The sequence below is a fragment of the Nycticebus coucang genome, chromosome 1, assembly GCF_027406575.1.
Source record: "Nycticebus coucang isolate mNycCou1 chromosome 1, mNycCou1.pri, whole genome shotgun sequence".
Taxonomy (NCBI): Eukaryota; Metazoa; Chordata; class Mammalia; order Primates; family Lorisidae; genus Nycticebus; species Nycticebus coucang.
In genome coordinates, this window is record NC_069780.1 from 154,317,541 (window position 1) to 154,342,382 (window position 24,842).

Sequence of the window (24,842 nt, forward strand, 5' to 3'; positions counted from 1 at the left end):
GATCATCGTTGCTAAAAAAGTGGTAAAGTAAAGAAGTAACTGGAAATTGCTTTAAAACTGCTGTCATTATTACAGAAACATTTCTTCTTTAAATGATCAAGTAACTTCTATTTAGATAAATTTTCAGTAATTTAAGAGAATGTTTTACCCATAAACATAAAAACAATTTTAACATTAGTTCACATGTTTACTTATATACGTAATGTGTTAAATGCAATGTAATAATCTAAACATATTGCCAATTATTTCATCCATGACTAATGCCATTGGTACATAACATATTTACTGATTAATGTACACAAGAAATATAGAAATTAGAACCTTTCTTGCTAGTTTTACTAACTATTAACATTTTTCATTACTTGAATGTGATATTTTAAAAATCTCTCTCACACACACATATACACACAGGATAATACTTATAAAGACCAATTAAAGAATGTACATTTTACTATAAAATTTACACTTCCAAAATCATTAGTCATTACTTCTTCCTTGGAATTTTAAGCAACAGTATTGCTACAAATTTAAAGGCTATTCATCCATTTTTCTCAATAGCTTGTAGGTAAGGCAAAAACTGACGGAGGAAAGGTACATTGTAAAAGAAAAATCACAGCTGCCTTGAAAACACAGAATATATTACAAATTCATTTTTGTTTAGTTAATGTCTCTTTTTTTTGTTAGTCAATTTCTCTTTTTACATTAAATGTCTCATCTAAGTACAGGACTATAAAAAAGCATTTGAGGGCTGAAAATCTTGAAGATATATTATCCATATTTAGTGAGAGTCTTAAAGAAAAAAACCCACATGCAAAACTGCCACCATGGTAGGTTCTCAAAGGCTACTATTCTTTGATGTAAAATGAAATACTACTTAGTGAATAAAACATAAAAAACTCCTGTCTGCCCTTCAAAGAGACATATCCTTTGACCCAGTGCTCCAGACTAAAGCCTTGAAATTTTTGCAAAAGAATGCTGCGTGAGTAAAGTCCAGACAAAACAGACACTTGAGATGCTAGAAGGCTGTATAACTCCAACTGCAGACACTATTCCTTCCAATAATCTAACAGAGATAGCGCTGCCATACACCAAAAGAAAGTAATCTCACCAAAAGAAAACTGACCCCTTTAAAAAATAAAACAAAAGCACAAAGTAAAAGCAAATAAGTCTTTGACTTCAATTTATCTTTCTAGGCAGTTCATCTCTTCATGACCAATTTTTAATTTAAATTTGCAGACTTACAAAATGCTTTCATCTACAAACTTTTAGTACCTTAGGACCACAAACCAATATAAAATAAATACTGGTAAAGCAAATATAATTGTTCTATTTTTGAAGGTTTGCAAAAATTATTCAATGTTACAAATTGCTTAGAACAAGTTCCAGTAGTAAAAGAAAATTTAAACTATTTAAACTATGAAGGTGGTAAAAATAACTTATAAGTTATTAAATAACTTGCTACTATACAGACATTCTAAAACAGCAAAATTAAAACCTTATCAGCTGAGATGCTGCCACAGCACCATGTGCGTATTAATCAAGGAACAATTACTTATTGCATGTACCAGCAAGTTCAGAGGCTTTAACTGCTGTTTTATTGCTATTTGGAAGAAATTGTCGGGTAGTAAAATACAGCAATGTGGCAACATTCAGAACACTAATCCTATCTGTTTTTATATGCACATCTAATTTTTAAATGAAGATATTAATAGAAAGTACTAAAAATGTTAGCATATTAGGATTTTACATCAATAACACTGTACTACAAAGCAATTTTTCTAACAAGCTTTGTGATGATAGCTGTTCTTCCCCACTCCACAACCTCCTAAAAGAATTTTTACAGATTGCTAAATGAAAGCTTTTCTTTTCACATGCATTTAAATTTAAATGTGCATATGCAAATAACCCTAATACCTCTGTAAAAGTTAGAACAGGTGGTACTTAATAGCTTTTTAAAAAGTAAGAACATAAATGAAAACAAAAACTTTAAAGTGTCAATACAAACGTTGGAGCAGAGTGCCTGGCACACAAAGAATAATAAAAAGATAGTGCCAACATAATTTATACAAAAGTAATATACTAATCTCCAAACAATTAAAGCTTATTTTGTATTACTTTTATTAATAAATTGAAATTCTTATATTTTCTGAGAGTATTTTCCTATTTTTACATTAACATCTTAACTGTAAATAGTTAATATAAGGCAATTATGACAAATATTAAGTGTGTAAAAAAGGTAATAAAAATGATTAAAAAGCAAATCACAAGATACCTACGTAGGTCGACTTTATGCATTGGTTGTTTTGTAGGGAAGTACATATCAAACTCTTTAAACAGCACCACAAATTTTCATCACATATACTGAAAGGAGATTGTGGTAGTGGTGGTGGGGAGACATAAAGGAAAAAAAGTTGCCCTCTTCATAAAGCACAAAGGCAAAGACATTCTTCACTCAACCTCCATGGCACAGCTCCTCTTACAACAAAAACCAAGGGCCAAGTAAACAACCATTTGTAAGTTTTCCTTATTGTCTGTAGGAAGTATTAAATATTTGTAAGTAATGATGGTGCAACCCACAAAAAGTTTTCTTTAACATTAAGTAACAGTTTACAAAATTATTTAAAGAAGCTATCACGTACTTTTTCAATATTTAAACTCTTACTAGTTCTGAGAATAAACAAAAAGACTAGTTAGCCGTTTATACACAAGAACAACCTTCTTAAAACTAATTAGAAAATTATCATGTACTCTAATGTTAAATTCTTTATTAACAATATTAAAGAAATTATTACAACTCTGAATATTCATTATATAACAATGTCAACATTGTATATAGTTCCAAAACAAGAGAATGGATTCGTTGCACTAGAAAATATTAGACAGACTGTTGCACTCTCATAATGGCTAAAAAAGCAGAAAACATATATGATGTCAATATACATTTGATGTCCAATAAACCCAATTTTTTCTCTGAACTTACATTGGTACTGACATAGACAAAGTACTATGAAAATTCATTTCATTTATTTTATCCTATATGTTAAATTCTGCCTTAAAATATAATAGTAAAAAAAATTAAGCTTTACTTGGTAACATGTCCTTTGAGTAAACCTGAGAGTAAGTCAAATAAAATAAAAAGCATGAACTTAAGATGGATAAAACGAAAAATGACCAGGTAACAGTACAAATAAAGCATATGAGGTTTTAGTTCTACAAGAAACCCACCTAAAAAGTATGAGAAACTAAAGTTAAACTCACTTTACTAGAACTACTATGATTAAAAGAAATAAAGACAAGAATCTCATCACAACCTGCACCACATCTGTAGTATGAAAATCCTGGCAACAAAATTTAAAGAGATTAGTCAATCACTAAGATGATTAATTGCCTGGAACTCAGTGAAATAAATAAAACCCCTGGGGAAGCTTAACCTAGAAGAGAGAAAGTATAGAAGAATGATTCTCCTCTATACTCTTAAAAATTACTACAACTCCAATGAGGGTTTCTTTATATGACATACGATACAGGCATGCCCCCATTTTACTATGCCTTACTTTTCCACGTCACAGATAACTGCTTTTTACAGGTTGAAGGTATATGGCGACCTTGTATTTAGCATGTCCATAGGAGACTGCAAACTTCATAGGTAAGGGTGTGTGTTCTGACTGCTCTTCTGAACAGTCAAAACCTTCCTTCACCCTCCTCTCAGGGGATTTTTACCTAATTCCTTGAGACACAACAATATTGAAATTGGGCCAAATATTAACCCTACAATAACCTCTAAAGAAAGTCTCAAGCCTCTGACATTATTTTTCTTTATTTTATTTTTTAATTTATTATAAAATCATAGCTGTGTACATTAATGCAATCATGGGGCACCATACACTGGTTTTATGGACCATTTGACATACTTTCATCACACTGGTTAACATAGCCTTCCTGGCATTTTCTTAGTTATTGTGTTAAGACATTTATATTCTACATTTACTAAGTTTTCACAAGTACCCTTGTAAGATGCACCGTAGGTGTGATCCCACCAATCACCCTCCCTCCACCCATTTTTCTCCCTTCCCCTCCCTCTCCCCCTTTCCCATAGTCTTAGGTTATAACTGGGTTATAGCTTTCATATGAAAGCCATAAATTAGTTTCATAGTAGGGCTGAGTATACTGGATACTTTTTCTTCCATTCATGAGATACTTTCCTAAGAAGAATATGTTCTAGCTCCATCCATCTAAACATGAAAGAGGTAAAGTCTCCATCTTTCTTTAAGGCTGCATATATTCCATTGTATACATATACCACAATTTATTAATCTATTCGTGGATCGATGGGCACTTGGGCTTTTTCCATGACTTAGCAATTATGAATTGGGCTGCAATAAACATTCTGGTACAAATATCTTTGTTATAATGTGATTTTTGGTCTTCTGGGTTATACCTAGTAGAGGAATTATAGGATTGAATGGCGGGTCTACTTGTAGATCTCTAAGTATTCTCCAAGCCTCTTTCCAAAAGGAATGTATTAATTTGCATTCCCACCAGCAGTGTAGAAGTGTTCCCTTTTCTGCACATCCATGCCAACATCTCTGGTCTTGGGATTTTGTGATATGGGCTAATCTTACTGGAGTTAGATGATATCTCAAAGTAGTTTAGATATGCCTTTCTCCGATAATTAAGGATGATGAGTATTTTTTCATATGTCTGTAGGCTGTGCGCCTCTCTTCTTCAGAGAAGTTGCTCTTCAATTCCCTTGCCCACCCTGAGATGGGATCACTTGTTCTTTTCTTGCTAATACGTTTGAGTTCTCTGTGGATTCTGGTTATTAAACCTTTGTCGGAGATATAACCTGCAAATATCTTCTCCTATTCTGAGAGCTCTCTGCTTGCTTTACTTACTGTGTTCTTGGCTGTGCAGAAGCATTTTAGTTTGATCAGGTGCCAGTAGTGTAGTTTTGAAGCTGCTTCAACTGCTGGGGGGTCCTCCTCATAAAATATTCACCCAGACCGATTTCTTCAAGAGTTTTCCCTGCACTTTCTTCTAGTATTTTTATAGTTTCATGTCTTAAGTTTAAATCTTTAATCCAGTGAGAGTCTATCTTAGTTAATGATGAAAGGTGTGGATCCAGTTTCAATCTTCTATAGGTTGCCAGCGAGTTCACCCAGCACCATTTGTTAAATAGGAAATATTTTCCCCACTGAATGTTTTTAATTGGCTTGTCAAAGACCAAATAATGTTAAGTAGCTGGGTTCATCTCTTTGTTCTCTATCCTGTTTCATACATCTACCTCTCTGTTTTTGTGCCATTACCATGCTGTTTTGATCACTATCGATTTATAGAATAGTCTGAGGTCTGTTAGCATGATTCCTCCTGCTTTGTTTTTATTTCTAAGTAATGTCTTGGCTATTCGAGGTTTTTTCTGATTCCATATAAATGAAGTATTATTTTTTCAAGATCTTTAAAGTATGACAGTAGAGCTTTAATAGGGATTGCATTAAAATTGTATATTGCTTTGGGTAGTATGGAGATTTTAACAATGTTGATTCTTCCCAGCCATGAGCATGGTTATGTTTTTCCATTTGTTAACATTTTCAGCTATTTCTTTTCTTAGAGTTTCATAGTTCTCTTTATAGAGATCTTTCATGTCCTTTGTTAGATAAACTCCCAAATATTTCATCAAGCCTCTGACTTTAAATCAAAAGCTAGGAATAATCAAGCTTATGAGGAAGGCAGGCTGAGGGCAAAAACAGGCCTAAAGCTAGACCTCTTCCATCCAACAGTCGAGCTGTGAAATCAAAGGAAAAGTTCTTGAAGGAAAGTAAGTAATACTTCTGTGAAGGCATAAATGACAAGAAAGCTAAACAGCCTATTGCTGACAGAGAGAAGTTCTACTGGTCTGGACAGGCTATCAAACCAGCCACAACATTTCCTTAGCCATAGCCTAACCTAGAACAAGGCCCTAACTCTCTTTAATTCTATGAAGGCAGGGAGAAGGGAGGAAGCTGCAGAAGAACAACCGGAAGCCGGCATGGTTGGTTCATAAGATTTAAGCAAAGAAGCTGTCTCCATAACAGAAAAGCATAAGGTGAAGCAGCAAGCACTGATGTAGAAGCTGCATCAAGGTAACCAGAAGATCTAGCTGAGATAACTGAGGAAGGTGGCTACACTAAACACTAAATTTTTAGTGTAGACAAAACAGCCATATACTGGAAGATGATGCCACCTAGGAATTTCACAGCTAGAGAGAAGTCAATCCCTAGCTCCAAAGCTTCAAAGAACAAGCTGACTCTTCTCTTGTTAGGGGCTGATGCAGCTGGTGAATTAAAGTGGAAGCCAATGCTCATTGACCATTCTGAAAATCCTAGGGCCCTTAACAAATATATAAAGCTACTCTGCATCTGCTCTATAAATAGATAACAAAGCCCAGATGACAGACAGCACGTCTGTTTACAGAATGGTTTGCTATACACATATGCTCTGTAAGCACAATGTTGAGATCCACCGCCCGGGATGGGGGGGGGAATATATATATATATATTCCTTTCAAAATGTTACTGCTGATTGACAATGCACCAGGTTGGTCACCCAAAAGTTCTGATGAGATGTAAAAGGAGATAAAGTTATTTTCATGCCCACTAACATGACATCCATTCTGTAGCCCATGGATCAAGGAGTAATTCTGCCTTTTAAGTCTTCTCATTGAGCAGGGTGCCGGCCCCATATACCAAGGGTGGCGGGTTCAAACCCGGCCCCGGCCAAACTGCAACAAAAAAATAGCCAGGCATTGTGGTGGGCACCTGTAGTCCCAGCTACTCGGGAGGCTGAGGCAGGAGAATCACCTAAGCCCAGGAGTTGGAGGTTGCTGTGAGCTGTGTGACGCCACAGCACTCTACCGAGGGCGATAAAGTGAAACTCTGTCTCTACAAAAAAAAAAAATTAATTAATTAATTAAAAAAAAAGAAATATTAATACATTTCATGAGACCATATGACAGCCTTTCATAAGACAAGCCTTGTCAAAGATCATGATTCCTCTGACGGATCCAGGCAAAGTAAACTGAAAACCTTCTGGAAAAGATTCATCATTCTGGATGACAATAAGAATATCTGTGATTCATGGGAGGAGGTCAAAATAGCAACATTAACAGGAGTTTGAAACAAGTTATTCCAATCCTCATGGGTGACTTTGAGGGTTCAAGACTTCTGTGGAGGAAGTAATTGGCATGTGGTAGAAATAGCAAGAGAAGTAGAATTAGAAGTGGAGCCTGAAGATGTGAATGAATCACTGCAATCTTAGGATAAAACTGGAACAAATGAGAAGTTGATTCTCACAGATGAGCAAAGTTAAGTGGTTTCTTGAGATGAAAACAACTCCTGGTAAAGATGCTGTGAATATTATTGAAGCAACAACAATGGACGTAGAATACATGACATAAACTTAAGTTTACATAAATGTAGTTGATATAGTAATGGCAAGGTTTGAGGGTATCGACTCCAATTTTGAAAAAAGTTGTACTGTGGGCAAAGTGCTATCAAACAGCATTGCATGCTACAGAGAAGTCTTCCAAGAAAAGAAGAGTCAATCAATGTGGCCAAATTCATTGTTGTCAATAATCCTTTGGCCATACTAACTAGAAACAGAAAAGTAAAATCTCTAGTAACCTCAATCAGAAATGACGAAGAGGAAATAAAAACAGATGCCATATAGATACAAGAGATTATCTTTGAATACTACAAGAAACTCTAAGTCCAGAAATTTGATAATGTGGAGGAAATGCATCACTACCTGGCATCACACCCTTTCCCTAGACTTAATCAAGAAGAAATAGATCTCCTGAATAGACCAATTTCAAGCATTGGGATCAAAGAAACAATTAAAAAAATCTCCCAAGAAAAAAATGCCCTGGTCCAGATATCTTCATACCAGAATTCTATCAAACTTTCAAAGAAGAGCTTATATCCATTCTATACAAAGTATTCCAAAAAAATTGAGAAGTAAAGAATCTTCTCCAAAATGTTCTATAAACCCAGATCACCCTAATACCAAAACCAGGAAAAAACCCAACTAAAAAGGAGACCTTCAGACCAATTTCACTGATGAATACATATGCAAAAATTATCAATAAAATTCTAGCTAACAGATTACAGCTTCTCATTAAAAAAGTCATAATCACGATCAAATAGGTTTCCTAGGGATACAAGGCTGGTTTAGCATAGGCAAGTCCATAAATGTAATTTGCCATATCAACAGAAGCAAAAACAAAGACCATATAATCTTCTCAATAGATGCAGAAAAAACATTCCATAAAATTCAACATCCATTTCTTATTAGAACTCTGAAGAATAGAGGCACAGATGGCACATTTTTCTTAAATTGATTAAAACCATCTAAGGCAAACCCACAGCTAATATTATACTGAATGGAATAAAACTGAAAGCTTTCCACTCAGAATTGGAACAAGACAAGGTTGTCTTCTATCACCACTACTATTCAACTTAGTCTTAGAAGTTCTAGCCACTACAATCAGACAATAAAAAGAAGGGTATCCAAATGGGGGCACAGGAGGTCAAACTCTCCCTCTTTACTAACAATATGATCTTATACTTGGAGAACCCCAAAGACTCAAACACAAGACTCCTGTAAAGTGATGAAAAAGTATAGTAATGACTCAGGACATAAAATCAATGTCCACAAATCAGTAGCCTTTGTGTACGTCAATAATTGCCAAGATAAGAAGCTAATCAAGGACACAATTCCCTTCACAGTAGGTTCAAAGAAAATGAAATACCTAGGAATATACCTAACACAAGAGGTGAAGGACCTCTATAAAGAGAATTACAAAAGCCTAAGAAAAGAAATAGCAGAAGATATTAGCAAATGGAAGAACATACCATGCAATTGGATGGGAGAATCAACATAATAAAATATCTATACTTCCCACAGCAATCTACAGATTCAATGCAATCCCCATTAAAATACCAACATCATACTTATAATATTTGGAAAAAATAATTTTTCATTTTGTATGGCAGCAGAAAAAATGCTGTATAGCAAAGGCAATACTTAGTAATAAAAACAAAGCCAGGGCAGCAGCCTACCAGACTTTAGGCTGTACTACAAGGCCATATGATCAAAACAGCATGTTATTGGCACAAAAATAGACACATAGACATCTGGAACAGAATAGAAATCCATGAGATGGTTGGAGACAAGATGGCTGACTGAAGCCAGCTTTCTACAGAGGCTCCCATCCAGAAGGAGAGCTAAAGAACAGAAATTTAGCAAGTAACCTGGTGGATTAGAGCTGCACCAAGACAGAAGGTTGAAGAACGCACATCAACCCTGCCGAGGCAAGCTGCGACTCCAAGGATACAAACAAAAGGTACAAAATCCATCACCAAGCGGACAGGAGTCCCCTCCCCCATGAGAACGGCTCGGAGTGCCCCACAAACAAACGAGTAGAGTTCAAAGGTCCAGTCTAAAAACTGGACCTACCTTCCCTACTAGTGTGACATGGCGTTCTCCTCTGAGGCATAAAACTGTATAAAACTGTATATATTCCCTACTTGCAATTCTGAGCTCCAAGGACTCCCCTCCTCTATTACTCTGAGGTCTGGAGGCCTGCCCCCCAGGAGTCCAGATTCTTGGATGATTTCTCGAGGGGTGTGGACAGGGCCTAGACTACAGCTGGTCAGTGCTGATTCTGCGGCACGGGAGTGAGGAAAGGACGGTTGGCTGAGAGGGAACCACGTAGAAGCAGCAGTACCCCAAGGCGCAAAGCAACAGCCGTTTCTGGCAACAATAGGGCTCACTCCCGGATATTCCAAAGCCACACCGCCTGTCTCCCTGGGCCACCAGAGGAGACCGAGCATCTTCTCAGGTGGCAACTACCACAGAACAGATCTCGGACCAGAAACACAGGCCCCGTGAGTAAAGGGTTTGCCTGACGCGGCACCAGCCTGGGTGAAGCGCAGGGACTAGAAAACACATACACAAAGCTGGGAAATTCCCAGGGCGGGGCTGACCCAGAGGACTGCTTTACTGAGCCTAAGATGCACCCAGCCCTCAGGGTATCATCAGCCTATAGACAAAGGAAGTCAGGAGGCTAAAAGTGACACCTGATCGTGCTGCGAATACAAATCTGCAAGAGCAAAGACAGGGCCTAAGGCACAGATTCTGGGAACCCAAAACAGCTTCTCTTCTACAGGGAAATTCAGCAGGGACAGAAACAAATTTCTGCAAAGTTATTCTCCTCTGTCAGTAACATCCATCAGGGGCAGGCTGAAACTGAGTGAACACCCACCAGCCTCCATCAAGCACCCAAGGTTGTCAGGTCTCACCTCCCCTTGCTGGATAGAGGCAGAGAACAGTGGCCTGGCTGAGCAGATATAGATTTCCTTGTGATTCAAGCAGGTGCAAATACCTGGAGTATCTGCTCACTGGAGGCAACTGGGTCACAGCCCTGCAGTGCTATCAGTGACTGGGTGTGACAGAGGTGCAAGGTGGGGAAGCAGGCGTCAACCTTCCCAAACTAATCTATTTGCTGAGGGGGTCCTCTTGACTTCACAGAGCATCAGAGCAAGGCATCTTTGAGATGTCACCAGACCCCTGCAATGCAGTTGCCAGAGACCTTTTAAACTCTCCCACTTGAGACAGGTGCTGACTGAGACAATTGATTTGGCAGATGTGATGAAGATCCCATTCATAAACACCTGGCCGAGATGTCAGAAATCAAATTCAGAATTTGGATCGTAAACAAGATTAATAGAATGGAGGAAAATTTGGAATCAGAAATTCAAGGAACAATTCAAAAGTTGGAATTAGAAATTTGAGGAGAAAACAAAAGTTGTCTCAAGAATTTAACGAATTTAAAGACAACACCACCAAATTTTGACGCCAGGAAGCAAGAATTTGCAGCCCTCAAAGATATGAAAAATACAGTAGAATCCCTCAGTAGCAGAGTGGAGCAAGCAGAAGAAAGGATTTCTGACACTGAAGACAAAGATTTTGAACACTCCCAAACTCTCAAAGAGGAAGAGAAATGGAGAGGAAAAACAGATGATGCTCACAGAGAACTCTGGGATAATTTGAAGAAGGCTAATATCTACCTCACTGGAATCCCTGAAAGAGATGAAGTGGCCCCGCAAGGCACAGAGGCCCTTCTCCATGAAATTATGAAAGAGAATTTTTCAGACATGCCAAGAGATTCTAAAATTCAGATGGCAGACAGTTTCAGAACCCTAGCACGACTCAATCCCAATAAGACACCCCCACGCATATCATAATTAACTTCACTAAAGTTAATATGAAGGAGAAAATTCTGAAAGCAGCCAGATGTAAGAAATCAATTACCTACAAAGGGAAGAATATTAGAATGACTGCAGATCTCTCTGCTGAAACTTTTCAAGCCAGAAGAGGATGGTCATCGACTTTTAATCTCCTAAAACAAAATAACTTTCAACCCCAGATCCTGTATCCAGCTAACTGGGTTTCATTTATGATGGAGAAATTAAATACTTTAATGACATTCATATGTTGAAAAAATTTGACATAACCAAAACAGCTCTCCAGGATATTCTCAGACCTGTCTTCCATAATGACCAGCCCAATCCTCTACCAGAAAAATAAACTCACTCAAAAACTTTTGCTCAAACTCCAACTTCCACAGTGGCAAAAGGATTACAAATGTCCGCGGCAGCACCTTGTGGCTCAAGGAGTAGGGCGCCAGCCCTGTGTACGGGAGGTGGTGGGTTCAAACCCAGCCTTGGCCAAAAACTGCAAAAAAAAAAAAAAAAAAAAGGAGAGGATTACAAATGTCCACTGGACTTTCAAAAAACTCGATACCCAAAATTTTACCAGACTTATCAATACTCTCCATTAATGTCAACGACTTTAACAGTCCTCTAAAGAGGCACAGGTTAGCTGACTGGATACGAAAACTCAGGCCAGATATTTGCTGCATACAAGAGTCACATCTTACCTTAAAAGATAAATATGACTCAGGGTGAAAGGATGGTTGTCCATATTTCAGGCAAATGGTAATCAGAAAAAAGCAGGTGTTGCAATTCTATTTGCAGACACAATAGGCTTTAAACCAACAAAAGTAAGGAAGGATAAGAATGGTCACTTCATATTTGTTAAGGGTAATACTCAATATGATGACATTTCAATTATAAATATTTATGCATCCAACCAGAACGGGCTTCAATTAAGACATGACCAGCTTGATCTCCTCCACCTAACAGACATGACCAACTTGATTTCCTACAGCTCCCTAATAGTCGGAGATTTCAACACTCCTTTGGCAGTGTTGGATAGACCTCCAACAAGAAGCTGAGCAAAGACATTTTAGATTTAAACCTAACCATCCAACATTTGGATTTAGCAGACATCTACAGAACATTTCATCCCAACAAAACTGAATACACATACTTCTCATCAGCGCACGGAACATACTCCAAAACTGATCACATCTTAGGTCACAAGACTAACCTCAGTAAATTTAAAGGAATAGAAATTATTCCTTGCATCTTCTCGGACCACCATGGAATAAAAGTTGAACTCAGTAACAACAGGAATCTGCATACTCATACAAAAACATGGAAGTTAAATAACCTTATGCTGAATGATAGCTGGGTTAGAGATGAGATTAAGAAGAACACTGCCAACTTTTTGGAACAAAACGACAATGAACACATGAATTATCAGAACTTCTGGGATACCACAAAGGCAGTCCTCAGACGGAAATTTATAGCACTGCAAGCCTTCCTCAAGAGAACAGAAAGAGAGGAAGTTAACAACTTAATGGGACATCTCAAGCAACTGGAAAAAGAAGAACATTTCAACCCCAAACCTAGTAGAAGAAAATAAATAACCAAAATTAGAGCAGAATTAAATGAAATTGAAAACAAAAGAATTATACAACAGATCAATAAATCAAAAAGTTGGTTTTTTGAAAAGATCAATAAAATAGATAAACCTTTGGTGAACCTAACCAGGAAAAAAAGAGTAAAATCTCTAATCTCATCAATCAGAAACGACAAAGACGAAATAACAACAGACTTCTCAGAAATTCAAAAAATCCTTAATGAATATTACAAGAAACTTTATTCTCAGAAATATGAAAATCTGAAGGAAACTGACCAATACTTAGAAGTACGTTACCTTCCAAGACTTAGCCAGAATCAAGTGGAAATGTTGAACAGGCCAATATCAAGTTCTGAAATAGCATCAAACATGCAAAATCTCCCTAAAAAGAAAAGCCCGGGACCAGATGGCTTCATGTTAGAATTCTACCAAACCTTTAAAGAGGAACTAGTATCTATATTACTCAACCTGTTCCAAAAGGTAGAAAAAGAAGGAAGACTACCCAACACGTTCTATGAAGCAAACATTACCCTGATCCCCAAACCAAGAAAAGACCCAACAAGAAAAGAAAATTATAGACCAACACCACTAATGAATATAGATGCAAAAATATTCAACAAGATCCTAACAAACAGAATTCAGCAACACATCAAACAAATTATACATCATGACCCAGTCGGTTCTATCCCAGGGTTTCACGGCTGGTTCAATATACGTAAATCTATAAGTATAATTCAGCACATAAACAAATTAAAAAACAAAGACCATATGATTCTCTCAATTGATGCAGAAAAAGCTTTTGATAATATCCAGCATCCCTTCATGATCAGAACACTTAAGAAAACTGGTATAGAAGGGACATTTTTTAAACTGATAGAGGCCATCTACAGCAAACCCACAGCCAATATCGTATTGAATGGAGTTAAATTGAAATCATTTCCACTCAGATCAGGAACCAGACAAGGCTGTCCATTGTCTCCACTGCTCTTTAACATTGTAATGGAAGTTTTACCCATCACAATTAGGGAAGAAAAGGCGATCAAGGGTATCCATATAGGGTAGAAGAGATCAAACTTTCGCTCTTCGCAGAAGATAAGATTGTATATCTGGAAAACACCAGGGATTCTACTACAAAACTCTTAGAAGTGATCAAGGAATACCAGCAGCATCTCAGGTGACAAAAATCAACATTCATAAATTGGTAGCCTTTATATATACCAACAATAGTCAAGCTGAAAAAACAGTTAAGGACTCTATTCCATTCACAGTAGTGCCAAAGAAGATGAAATATTTGGGAGTTTATCTAACAAAGGACGTGAAAGATCTCTATAAAGAGAACTATGAAACTCTAAGAAAAGAAATAGCTGAAAATGTTAACAAATGGAAAAACATACCATGCTGATGGCTGGGAAGAATCAACATTGTTAAAATGTCCATACTACCCAAAGCAATGTACAATTTTAATGCAATCCCTATTAAAGCTCCACTGTCATACTTTAAAGATCTCGAAACAATAATACTTTGTTTTATACGGAATCAGAAAAAACCTCGAATAGCCAAGATATTACTCAGAAATGAAAACAAAGCGGGAGGAATCATGCTAACAGAACTCAGAATATACTATAAATCGATAGTGATCAAAACAGCATGGTACTGGCACAAAAACAGAGAAGTAGATGTCTGGACCAGAATAGAGAACCAAGAGATGAATCCAGCTACTTAACCGTTATTTGATCTTTGAGAAGCCAATTAAAAACATTCAGTGGGGAAAAGATTCCCTATTTAACAAATGGTGCTGGGTGAACTGGCTGGCGACCCGTAGAAGATTGAAACTGGACCCACACCTTTCACCATTAACTAAGATAGACTCTCACTGGATTAAAGATTTAAACTTAAGACATGAAACTATAAAAATACTAGAAGAAAGTGCAGGGAAAACCCTTGATAAAATCAGTCTGGGTGAGTATTTTATGAGGAGGATGCCCTAGGCAATTGAAGCAGCTTCAAAAATACACTACTGGCACCTGATCCAACCAAAAATCTTCTTTCCAGCCAAGAACACAGTAAGTAAAGCAAGCAAACAGCGCTCAGAATGGGAGAAGATATTTGCAGGTTATGTCTCTGACAAAGGTTTAATAACCAGAATCCACAGAGAACTCAAACGTATAAGCAAGAAAAGAACAAGTGATCCCATCTCAGGCTGGGCAAGGGAGTTGAAGAGGAACTTCTCTGAAGACGACAGGTGCACGGCCTACAGACATATGAAAAAATGCTCATCATCTTTAATCATCAGAGAAATACAAATCTAAACTACTTTGAGATATCATCTAACTCCAGTAAGATTAGCCCATATCACAAAATCCCAAGATCAGAGATGTTGGTGTGGATGTTGAGAAAAGGGAACCCTTCTACACTGCTGGTGGAAATGCAAATTAATACATTCCTTTTGGAAAGAGGTTTGGAGAACACTTAGGGATCTGCAAATAGACCTGCCATTCAATCCTGTAATTCCTCTACTAGGTATAAACCCAGAAGACCAAAAATCACATTATAACAAAGATATTTGTACCAGAATGTTTATTGCAGCCCAATTCATAATTGCTAAGTCATGGAAAAAGCCCAAGTGCCCATCGATCCACGAATGGATTAATAAATTGACACCATGGAATATTATGCAGCCTTAAAGAAAGATGGAGACTTTACCTCTTTCATGTTTACATTGATGGAGCTAGAACATATTCTTCTTAGGAAAGTATCTCAAGAATGGAAGAAAAAGTATCCAATATACTCAGCCCTGCTATGAAACTAATTTATGGCTTTCATATGAAAGCTATAACCCAGTTATAACCTAAGAATATGGGGAAGGGAGAAAGGGAGGGGAGGGAGGGGGGAGGATGGGTGGAGGGAGGGTGATTGGTGGGATTACACCTACGGTGCATCTTACAAGGGTACATGTGAAACTTAGTAAATGTAGAATATAAATGTCTTAACACAATAACTAAGAAAATGCCAGGAAGGCTATGTTAACCAGTGTGATGAAAATGTGTCAAACGGTCTATAAAACCAGTGTATGGTGCCCCATGATCGCATTAATGTACACAGCTATGATTTAGTAATAAAAATACATAAATAAATAAATAAAAAGGAAAACCATGAGATCAATCTAACACCTTACAGCCACCTGATCTTTGATAAACCAAACAAGAACATACACTGAGGAAAGAATCCTTATTCAACAAATGGTGCTGGATAACCACATGTAAAAGATTGAAATTGGATGCACCTTTTCCACTCACTAAAATTGATTTAAGATGAACAAAATATCTAAATCTAAGGCATGAAACAATAAAAATCCTCAAAGAAAGTGTGGGGAAAACACTTCAAGGTATCACCATGAGGAAAGACTATGAAGTAGACTCCAGTGGCAAATGCAACAACGAAAATAAACAAATCGGACTTATTAAACTGAATAGCTTTTGTACAGCTAAGGAGACAACCACCAAAGCAAACAGACAACCATCAGAATGGGGAAAGTTATTTGCATATTATCAATCAGACAAAAGCTTAATGATAACTAGAATCCATAGAGAATTCAAATTATGCAACATAAAAAGAGCAAACAATCCCATTTATCAATGGGCAAGAGAGATGAATAGAATCTTTTCTAAAGAAGACAGAAAAATGGCTAACAAACATACGAAAAAATTCTCATTGTCCCTCATTATCAGAGAAATGCAAATCAAAACCACCCTGACATAATCACCTAACCCCAATGAGAATGGCCCACATTACAAAATCTCAAAGCTGAAGATGCTGGTGTGGATGTGGAGAGAAGGGAACACTTTGACACTGCTGGTGGGATTGCAAACTAATACAACCTTTTTAGAAGGAAGTATGGAGAATCCTCAAAGAATTCAAATTAGACCTCCCATTTGATCCTGCAATCCCATCACTGGGCATCTTCCCAGAAGAAAATAAAAATCATTTTATCATAAGGACATCTACAGTAGATTGTTTACTGCAGCTCAATTTATACTTGCCAAATTGTGGAAACAACCTAAATGCCCACCAATCCAGGAATGTGTATCCATATACACATATGTATATGTGTATACATATGTATACCATAGAATACTATTCAGCCACTAAAAAAGATGGTGACTTTACATCTTTTGTATTAATCAGGATGGAGTTGAAACACATTCTTCTTAGTAAAGCATCACAAGAATGGAGAAGCAAGAATCTAATGTACTCAATTCTGACATGAGGACAACTGATGCTAGTACATGGTGGGGGGGGGTCAGGGGAATAGGGGAGTGGAGAGAGGGAAGGAGGAAGGCGGCAGGGGGTCACAGTGGGTGACACACCTCTTGGGGGAGGGACACAATTATAAGAGTAACTTTACCTAACAAACAGTGAGAGCAAACAGTGTAACCTTAATTCTTTGTACCCTCTATGAATCTCCAACAATTAAAAAAAAAATTATCTCATCAAATTCATCTACCAAAAGAAAAAAAAATAATTTTGGTCTCATTCTCTAAGAAATTGCCACAGCCACACCAGCCTTCAACAACCACCACCCTGATCAGCCAGCAGCCACCAACATGGAGGCAAGATCCTCCACCAGCAAAAAGATTATGACTCATTGAAGGCTCAGATGATTGATCATTAATAATTTCTAGCAATATTTTTAAATTAAGGTATATACTATCTTTTAGACATAATGCTATTGTACACGTAACAGACTACCATATAGTAGAAATGTAACTTTTATATGCACTGGGAAACCCCCAAAATTTATGCAATAAATTTTTACTGCAATATTCACTTCATTGTGGTAGTCTGAAACTTAACCTGCAATATTTCCAAGGTATGCCTATATATCTATAAATACCTACCCGAAAAGTTGAAAAAACAATTAAGTATGAACTAAATTTAAAATAAGCCAATTACATAATATAAATTTTCATTAAAAAAAAACTATACTTTCTAAAACTAAAAAGTGAGAAGAGTGTGACTCTTATATTTTTAAAAACTTTTTTAATTTGTAGCTTAATATAAGACAGCTGTATTCATCTGTTCTTGCATTCAAACTGCTGTGGTACATGGTCGTTATGGTAATACATGAAAAAAATTCATTGCCATACAGATATGTAGTTAGAAAAAAGAGCAATATTTTAATATTCTTAATATTTTCATTCTTAACTACATTAAAATCCACTGGTCTATCTTGCACTTTAAAACTTTTACTCATGTATGATTTTATAGTATCATTCACTGGTCATATATGCATACCCTCCAAATGTTAACATGTTTTATCATACAATGTCAAAAAATAACATATGTTAAATATATTCCCATTAGAACAGTCTGTAAGCATCAGAAAGATACCAAGTTCAAATAAATCAGGGACAGAATGAAGTTCTACAAATATCTAAGTCTCTTTTGAAAGCTGATGTTTATCATCAGCAATCCTTCCTTGAAGTAAGAAGTTCACTTTCAAGGAAATGTATGGCATGTATGAAAACTAAATAACCACAGCTTGTCATTTAGTATTGTTTTTTCAATGAAAAGTGGTACATGAAAAAAGTGGTTAATTCATTTTGCAACATCAACTTTATCAAGCACTTTCCTTAAGATAATCATTATACTTTGGTATGCAACTGAAATGTTTTACAAATACTTCTGTTTTGCTATATACAACATAAAAAAGTATGTACACAAGGTTAAGATTTTTTAAAATTAAAAATGTTCACTGCTTCATTAAAGACATTAAGTAAAAGTAATTTTGTTTTTTAATCCTTGACTGTAAGGAATTGAAAGCCACAGTGACTACCCTGTTTCCCCAAAAATAAGACATCCTCCGAAAATAAGACCTACTTACAGGAAAGATAAGACGTCCCCTGAAAATAAGACCTAGCGCATCTTTGGGAGCACACCTTTCTTATTTTCGGGGAAACAAGGTAGCAGCACAATTTGGCCCCATTGCTTTGATTTGTGCTGAGTGTCAACAGTTACCCCAATTGTTTTGTACCATCAGTATAAATATCAACAGTGAAAAAGGTAAATGAAGACTCAGTATAAGTATAGTCCTGGCCACCAATGTAGATCACCCTTTGAGAATCACTGATTCAAGAAATGAAAGAGTGGTTTCAAATATATAGATGGCTATCATATAGAAAATGGCCTGCCCTATATATTACCAAAGCAGACTTTGAACCAACATATAGAAGTTAGAGAAAATAGATTAACACGAAATTAAGAAATAACCGTTTTCCCCTTGTAAAAAAATTAAGATACAATTTATAAACAGTAAAATGCTACTTTTAGTATTTTGGTCTATGGTTTGATTTTTTTCTTTCACAAATAAATACAAACAAACACGGGTTTTGACAAAAGAATTACTACCTTAATCAACAATAACATCACCCTTCAAAATTTCCTCATGTGCCTTTGTAGTTAACCCCTCCTCCTACATCCAGCCCTGACAGCTGCTAATCAATTTTCTATCTCTAAAATTTTGCCTATTCTGGAACGTAAAATAAATAAAATTATACAGTTTAAAGCCTTTTTTTTTTTTTTTTGTAGAGACAGAGTCTCACTTTATGGCCCTCACTAGAGTGCCGTGGCCTCACACAGCTCACAGCAACCTCCAACTCCTGGGCTTAAGCGATTCTCTTGCCTCAGCCTCCCGAGTAGCTGGGACTACAGGCGCCCGCCATAACGCCCGGCTATTTTTTGGTTGCAGTTTGGCCGGGGCCGGGTTTGAACCCGCCACCCTCAGTATATGGGGCCGGCGCCCTACCAACTGAGCCACAGGCGCCGCCCTGTTTAAAGCCTTTTGAACCTGATTTCTTGTAAGTGTTGTTTATATTTTTCAGATACAATTCCTTTATCAGATGTGTGTTTTGCAAATATTTTCTCCCAATCTGTGGCTTATTTTTTTATTCTCCTAACAATGTTCTTGAAAGAGCAATGTGAAAAAATCCAATTTTATAATAAAAAAAAGGATCATGCTTTTAGTGTGGTATCTAAAAAATATTTATTAAACCCAAAGTTACAAAATTTTCTCCTACATTTTCTTCTACAAATTTTATATTTTTTAGTTTTAAATTTAGCACCATGATTTATGTTTAGAACTTGGGAGCTAACTTTCGTGTATGGTTCAGAGGTATAGTTAAGAGTCTATGGAGGGTTTTGTATATGAATATACAATTGTTCCATCATCATTCGTTGAAAAGACTATTCTTTTTCCATAAGAAACAACTTTCTAGTAATTATAACTCATCAGTAATATAAAAGAGCAGGCTCACAAAGAAATGAGTCAGCTAACTGAAAACCCCTCAGATGGCTACTTGGGAAAGACTTATAAGTCTTCTCTTGTGTCCTACCCCCAGCTTTCATCCTCTAGTAGTACAGCTTTTATTTATTTTGTTACTTATTGAATTCCCAGGTAGGATTTCTCTTAAACAAAAGGTTAAACAATTTTTTAAATTAAAAATAACTGGATTCAGTAATATCACTAAGTAACATCTAAAATTATCCTCTGGTTTTAGATTCCTAGGATCCATTTTCTAAAAGTGGAAATGACCCTAACATTGATCCCCAACTAAGTCTAGTTTATATGCTTAAGATGTAGGCTTAATTTTAAAACATTAATTTTTAAAGTAAATTATTTATGAATATCCAACAGAAATCACGATAATGGCTAATTCCTTTAACTTCAATTAAGATTTTAGTTTCTATTCAATTTTAGATACAAATGTAATAGTTATCTGGTATTGCACAGTTAACAGAAACAGTATACTTATCTAACATATTGGTTACATTATATAATAGTGGTATGAAAATACTGTCTCCACATCTTTTAAAATAAGAGGAGTTACTTTACATTTTGCAACACCTTATTGTTAACATCGATATATATATTTTAGAATCATTTTGGCTCAAAGTGCAAATATAATCAACTCCAATTATTTGGTATTTCTGGAAATGTCCTTCTGGGCCCATGGTCTTGTCATTATTCTACTTATTGAACCCTCCATTAGAGGGTGTGTAGAAATAAGAAGACATGAAACTGTACCAGCATTATGTCACCTACTGGATTAATACTTTAATTTGAAACCTAAACAAATGGGTACAACTCAGATATGAGAATTACATACAGATTTCAGTTATCCATGTTAAACATTACTACAACAGCTATGAAAAATTATATACAAGGTTTCAATTGATTTCAACTGGAAATCAATTATCATACTGACATTATGACTGACATAAGGATGTTCTCCCTATTTGTGGGTTCCAACACCAAGGATTCAATCAACTGTAGATCAAAAATATTTGGGGGAAAAAAATACATGACTGGCTCTGTGCTAAACATGAACAGACTTTTTTTCCTTGTCATTTTTCACTCAACAATATAACACTTTACATTGTAACATAGAAAATAAAAAATACATGCATTACAAAAATAAGTGTTCCAATTGCTACCCCCAAACACCACAAAAATGGAAGCCTTTTATAATTCTAATTTTTTAATATCTGTATGACTTAACATTAGTGCTTAAGGTTTAGCACAATCTTTACCACTTTGTAATATTTCTTCTTAAAAATGTATGTATAATCAAGAAATTCAAATCACTTTGCTAGAAAAATTCTAAATATCTATTGTACAAAAATAACTCTGAAGGCAGAATCATAGCAGGGTGTAGTAGAAAATCCTTACCAATTTTTCATCAACTGTTATGAGTTGTGTGTCTTGAATTTGGTCCTGTGCCAGCCTCCATGTGGAAGTGCTCAACAACCTGCCATGAAAACTTTGAGTTAAAAAATTATCCATGCAAGGAAAAAGGAGAGCCAGACAAATCTTACACAAACGGCTATTTTAACAATATCTGTCTTATTAAAAAAAAAAAAAAAGAAAAGAAAAGAAAGAAAGAGAAGAACGTGAAGAGGGCACAAAAGTCTTTTTTCTCCCCAATTAGTTCTGTCTGCTGAGTTTTTGGCAGACTCACAGCTGACAGTTCACAACAGTCTGCACTTTATGTCAGCCTACAGGAAAAGCCACCAATGACAAGTACTGTACTGATTTCCATGAGTATTCAGTGGCTGGTTTGTCATGACCAGGGAGAAACACACAAAGCTATACCAACTATTCTGGAATGTTGATTCCTAAATGGATAGCAACAGAAAACAGGAAAAATCTAATCATAATAAAGTTTCTTCACTATAATTTCAAACCAAAAGAAGTTTAAGTAGGCATGATTTATATGATCGTTTTAATTTATGTTAGTTTAGTCCTGACTCTGTTCACAAAACTGGAGAAAGTCTGAATGGCTAAAATAGAAATATTAAGTTGGAAGTAAAATGGGCACAGAATCTAGCTCCTCTCTTATCCCAAAGAAATTACTTAAGCAAACTGAATTTTTATTTCATATATACACTGTCATTCATACTAACGAGTGTCACACCTATCCCTGACTTGACATTTTAGCATTTTAGAGTTCTCCAAACTACTAACGCATCTTACATAGATGTCTCCTTTGAGTATGGGTTAGTATATATACTTATGGCTCACATTTCCAAACTAAATATACACACTTTGGTACTTTTTTAATAAAATATAATCACAATCATAATTTTGATGCAACATAATAATCATAAATAATTGACACAAACTCTGTACTAAAAGTTCATGTTTCAATAATGTGTACATAGCTTTATAGAAAACTTACTTATTAATCAGATAATGTAAAGATAACAATACAAAAGCTTTAATGCTTTATGAATACATATTTTTTAAATCTGCCAATTATTTCCCACACTAAAGTTATGACATAATTCTTTATTACTGTGAATGCTCTACTCTACACAAATATGCCTATGTGAAAATTGTTTTAAATTATTTACAGGAACAGTTAAAATATATGTCCTAGTTGTTAGAATATTAAAGTAGAGTTGTACATCTTTTAAATCTACTTTATTCTGGAAATCATTAACATTAATAATATGACAATAAAAAAATTGGGGGCCAGGCATGGTGGCTCATGCCTATAATCATAGCACTTTGGAAAGCTGAGGCAAGAGGACGGTTTGAGACCAGCATGGGCAATACAGTGAGATCGCATTTCTATAAAAAATAAAAAAATTAGGTATAATGAATGGCACAGGCCTATAGTCTCAGCTACCCGGGAGGCCAAGGCATAAGCATTGCTTAAACCCAGGAATGGAGGTTGCAATTAGCTATGATGATGCCACCATACGCTAGCCTTGGTGACAGAGTAAGATCCTATCTCAAAAAAAAAAAAAAGAATACTTTTAACCAAATAACACACGAAAAAGATTAGCCAATGACAAAAGAACTCATGAGAACTTTCGGTTCTCAGAGTTCTTCACAGTTGTCCCCCTCCTCTTCAGAGAATATAATCTAAGACTCCCAGCAGATGCCTAAAACTGTGGATAGTACCAAAACCTATACAGTTTTTTCCTACACCTATGATTAAGTTTAACTTTAAAATCTGGCACAGTAAGAGATTAACAATAATAACAAAATAGAACAATTAAGTAAAATAAGAGTTACTTGAACACATATAACATCGCACTGTTATACGATGACAATTGATTTGATCCTAAAGATGCCTACTGAAGTGACTAAAGGTTCACAGCCTACACAGCCTGGATGCATTGGTGGGCCAAGGCTGCATGACGTAACTTTCTGTCATGCTGCTCAAAACCAGTGCAGAATTTAAAACTTACCAATTGTTTATTCCGGATTTGCCATTTAATTTTTTTGGACCATGGTTGACATTGGTAACTAAAAGTGAGAAAAGTAAAACCATAGATAAAGGGGCCTTTGGTAGTTTCTCTAATGAAGAGACTTGTTAGGCAAAAATAGTGTTAATTATTAGATAGATTAAAACTCTACACCCATTGGGCTGTGGAATTTTTACCTACATAGTGGATTTAATTTAAACAATTGCTTCTTCACTATTTAATAAAATCTACATTGGGGCTCAGCACCTGTAGCTCAGTGAGTAGGGCGCCAACCACATGCACCGGAGGCAGGCAGGTTCGAGCCCAGCCCCGGCCTGCTACAACAACAGTGACAACTGCAACCCAAAAATATCTGGGCGTTGTGGTGGGCGCCTGTAGTCCCAGCTACTTAGGAGGCTGAGGCAAGAGAATCATTTATGCCTAAGAGTTGGAGGTTGCTGTGAGCTGTGATGTCACAGCACTCTACTGAGGGTGACATAGTGAAACTCGGTCTCAAAAAAAAATTAAAAATTTACATTGGTTATAATCCAAAGTAAATTTCTTAATTTAGAAAACCATATATAGGTGGCGCCTGCAGCTCAGTCAGCAGGGCAACAGCCACATACACCAAGGGTAGCGGATTCAAACCCAGCCTGGAACTGCCAACATCAATGATAACTGCAACCAAAAGATGGCCAGGCGTTGTGGCGGGAACCTGTAGTCCCAGCTATGGAGAGGCTGAGGCAAGAGAATAGCTTGAACCCAGGAGTTGGAGGAGCTGTGATGCCACAGCACTCTACCCAAGGTGACAGCTTGAGACTCTGTCTCAAAAATAAGAATAATAATAATAATAAAAAAAAAAGATAAAAAACCATACATAATTTAAGGACAGATATTTTAATAATTTTAATCTCCAACTAACCATAAGAATGAAGTTATGTAAGCTTTTTGTAAACATATGTGAACTACTTATTACAAACACACAGATGAAAAATTATTTCACACACACGAATAAGATATTAAGTAAAACAATCCCACCAGAAAGCTAAAAAAAATCAAAATTACAATTTTTTGTAAAAAAAAAGTATACTTTTAAGATACACTAAGTGCAAAAGATTAAAAATTGAAATTTTTATTTTTATTTAAAACAAAATATTCATCTATTTCAGAAAATTTGCCTAAGTTACAAAGCACATGAAATGGCATAGTTTTAGGCATCTACT

The 24,842-nt window shown here is 36.0% G+C and overlaps 1 protein-coding gene across 2 annotated transcripts in view; it reads right to left on the reverse strand.

Moving 5' to 3' along the window:
- NDUFS4 (NADH:ubiquinone oxidoreductase subunit S4) overlaps nucleotides 1-24,842 on the reverse strand; it is a 134,395-nt gene that overhangs the window by 71,333 nt on the left and 38,220 nt on the right. For both annotated transcript variants that reach the window (XM_053590726.1, XM_053590716.1), the window contains exon 2: nucleotides 21,593-21,671. In XM_053590726.1, coding sequence (XP_053446701.1) covers nucleotides 21,593-21,671 — 79 coding nt within the window. The remainder of the gene's footprint in view (nucleotides 1-21,592; nucleotides 21,672-24,842) is intronic.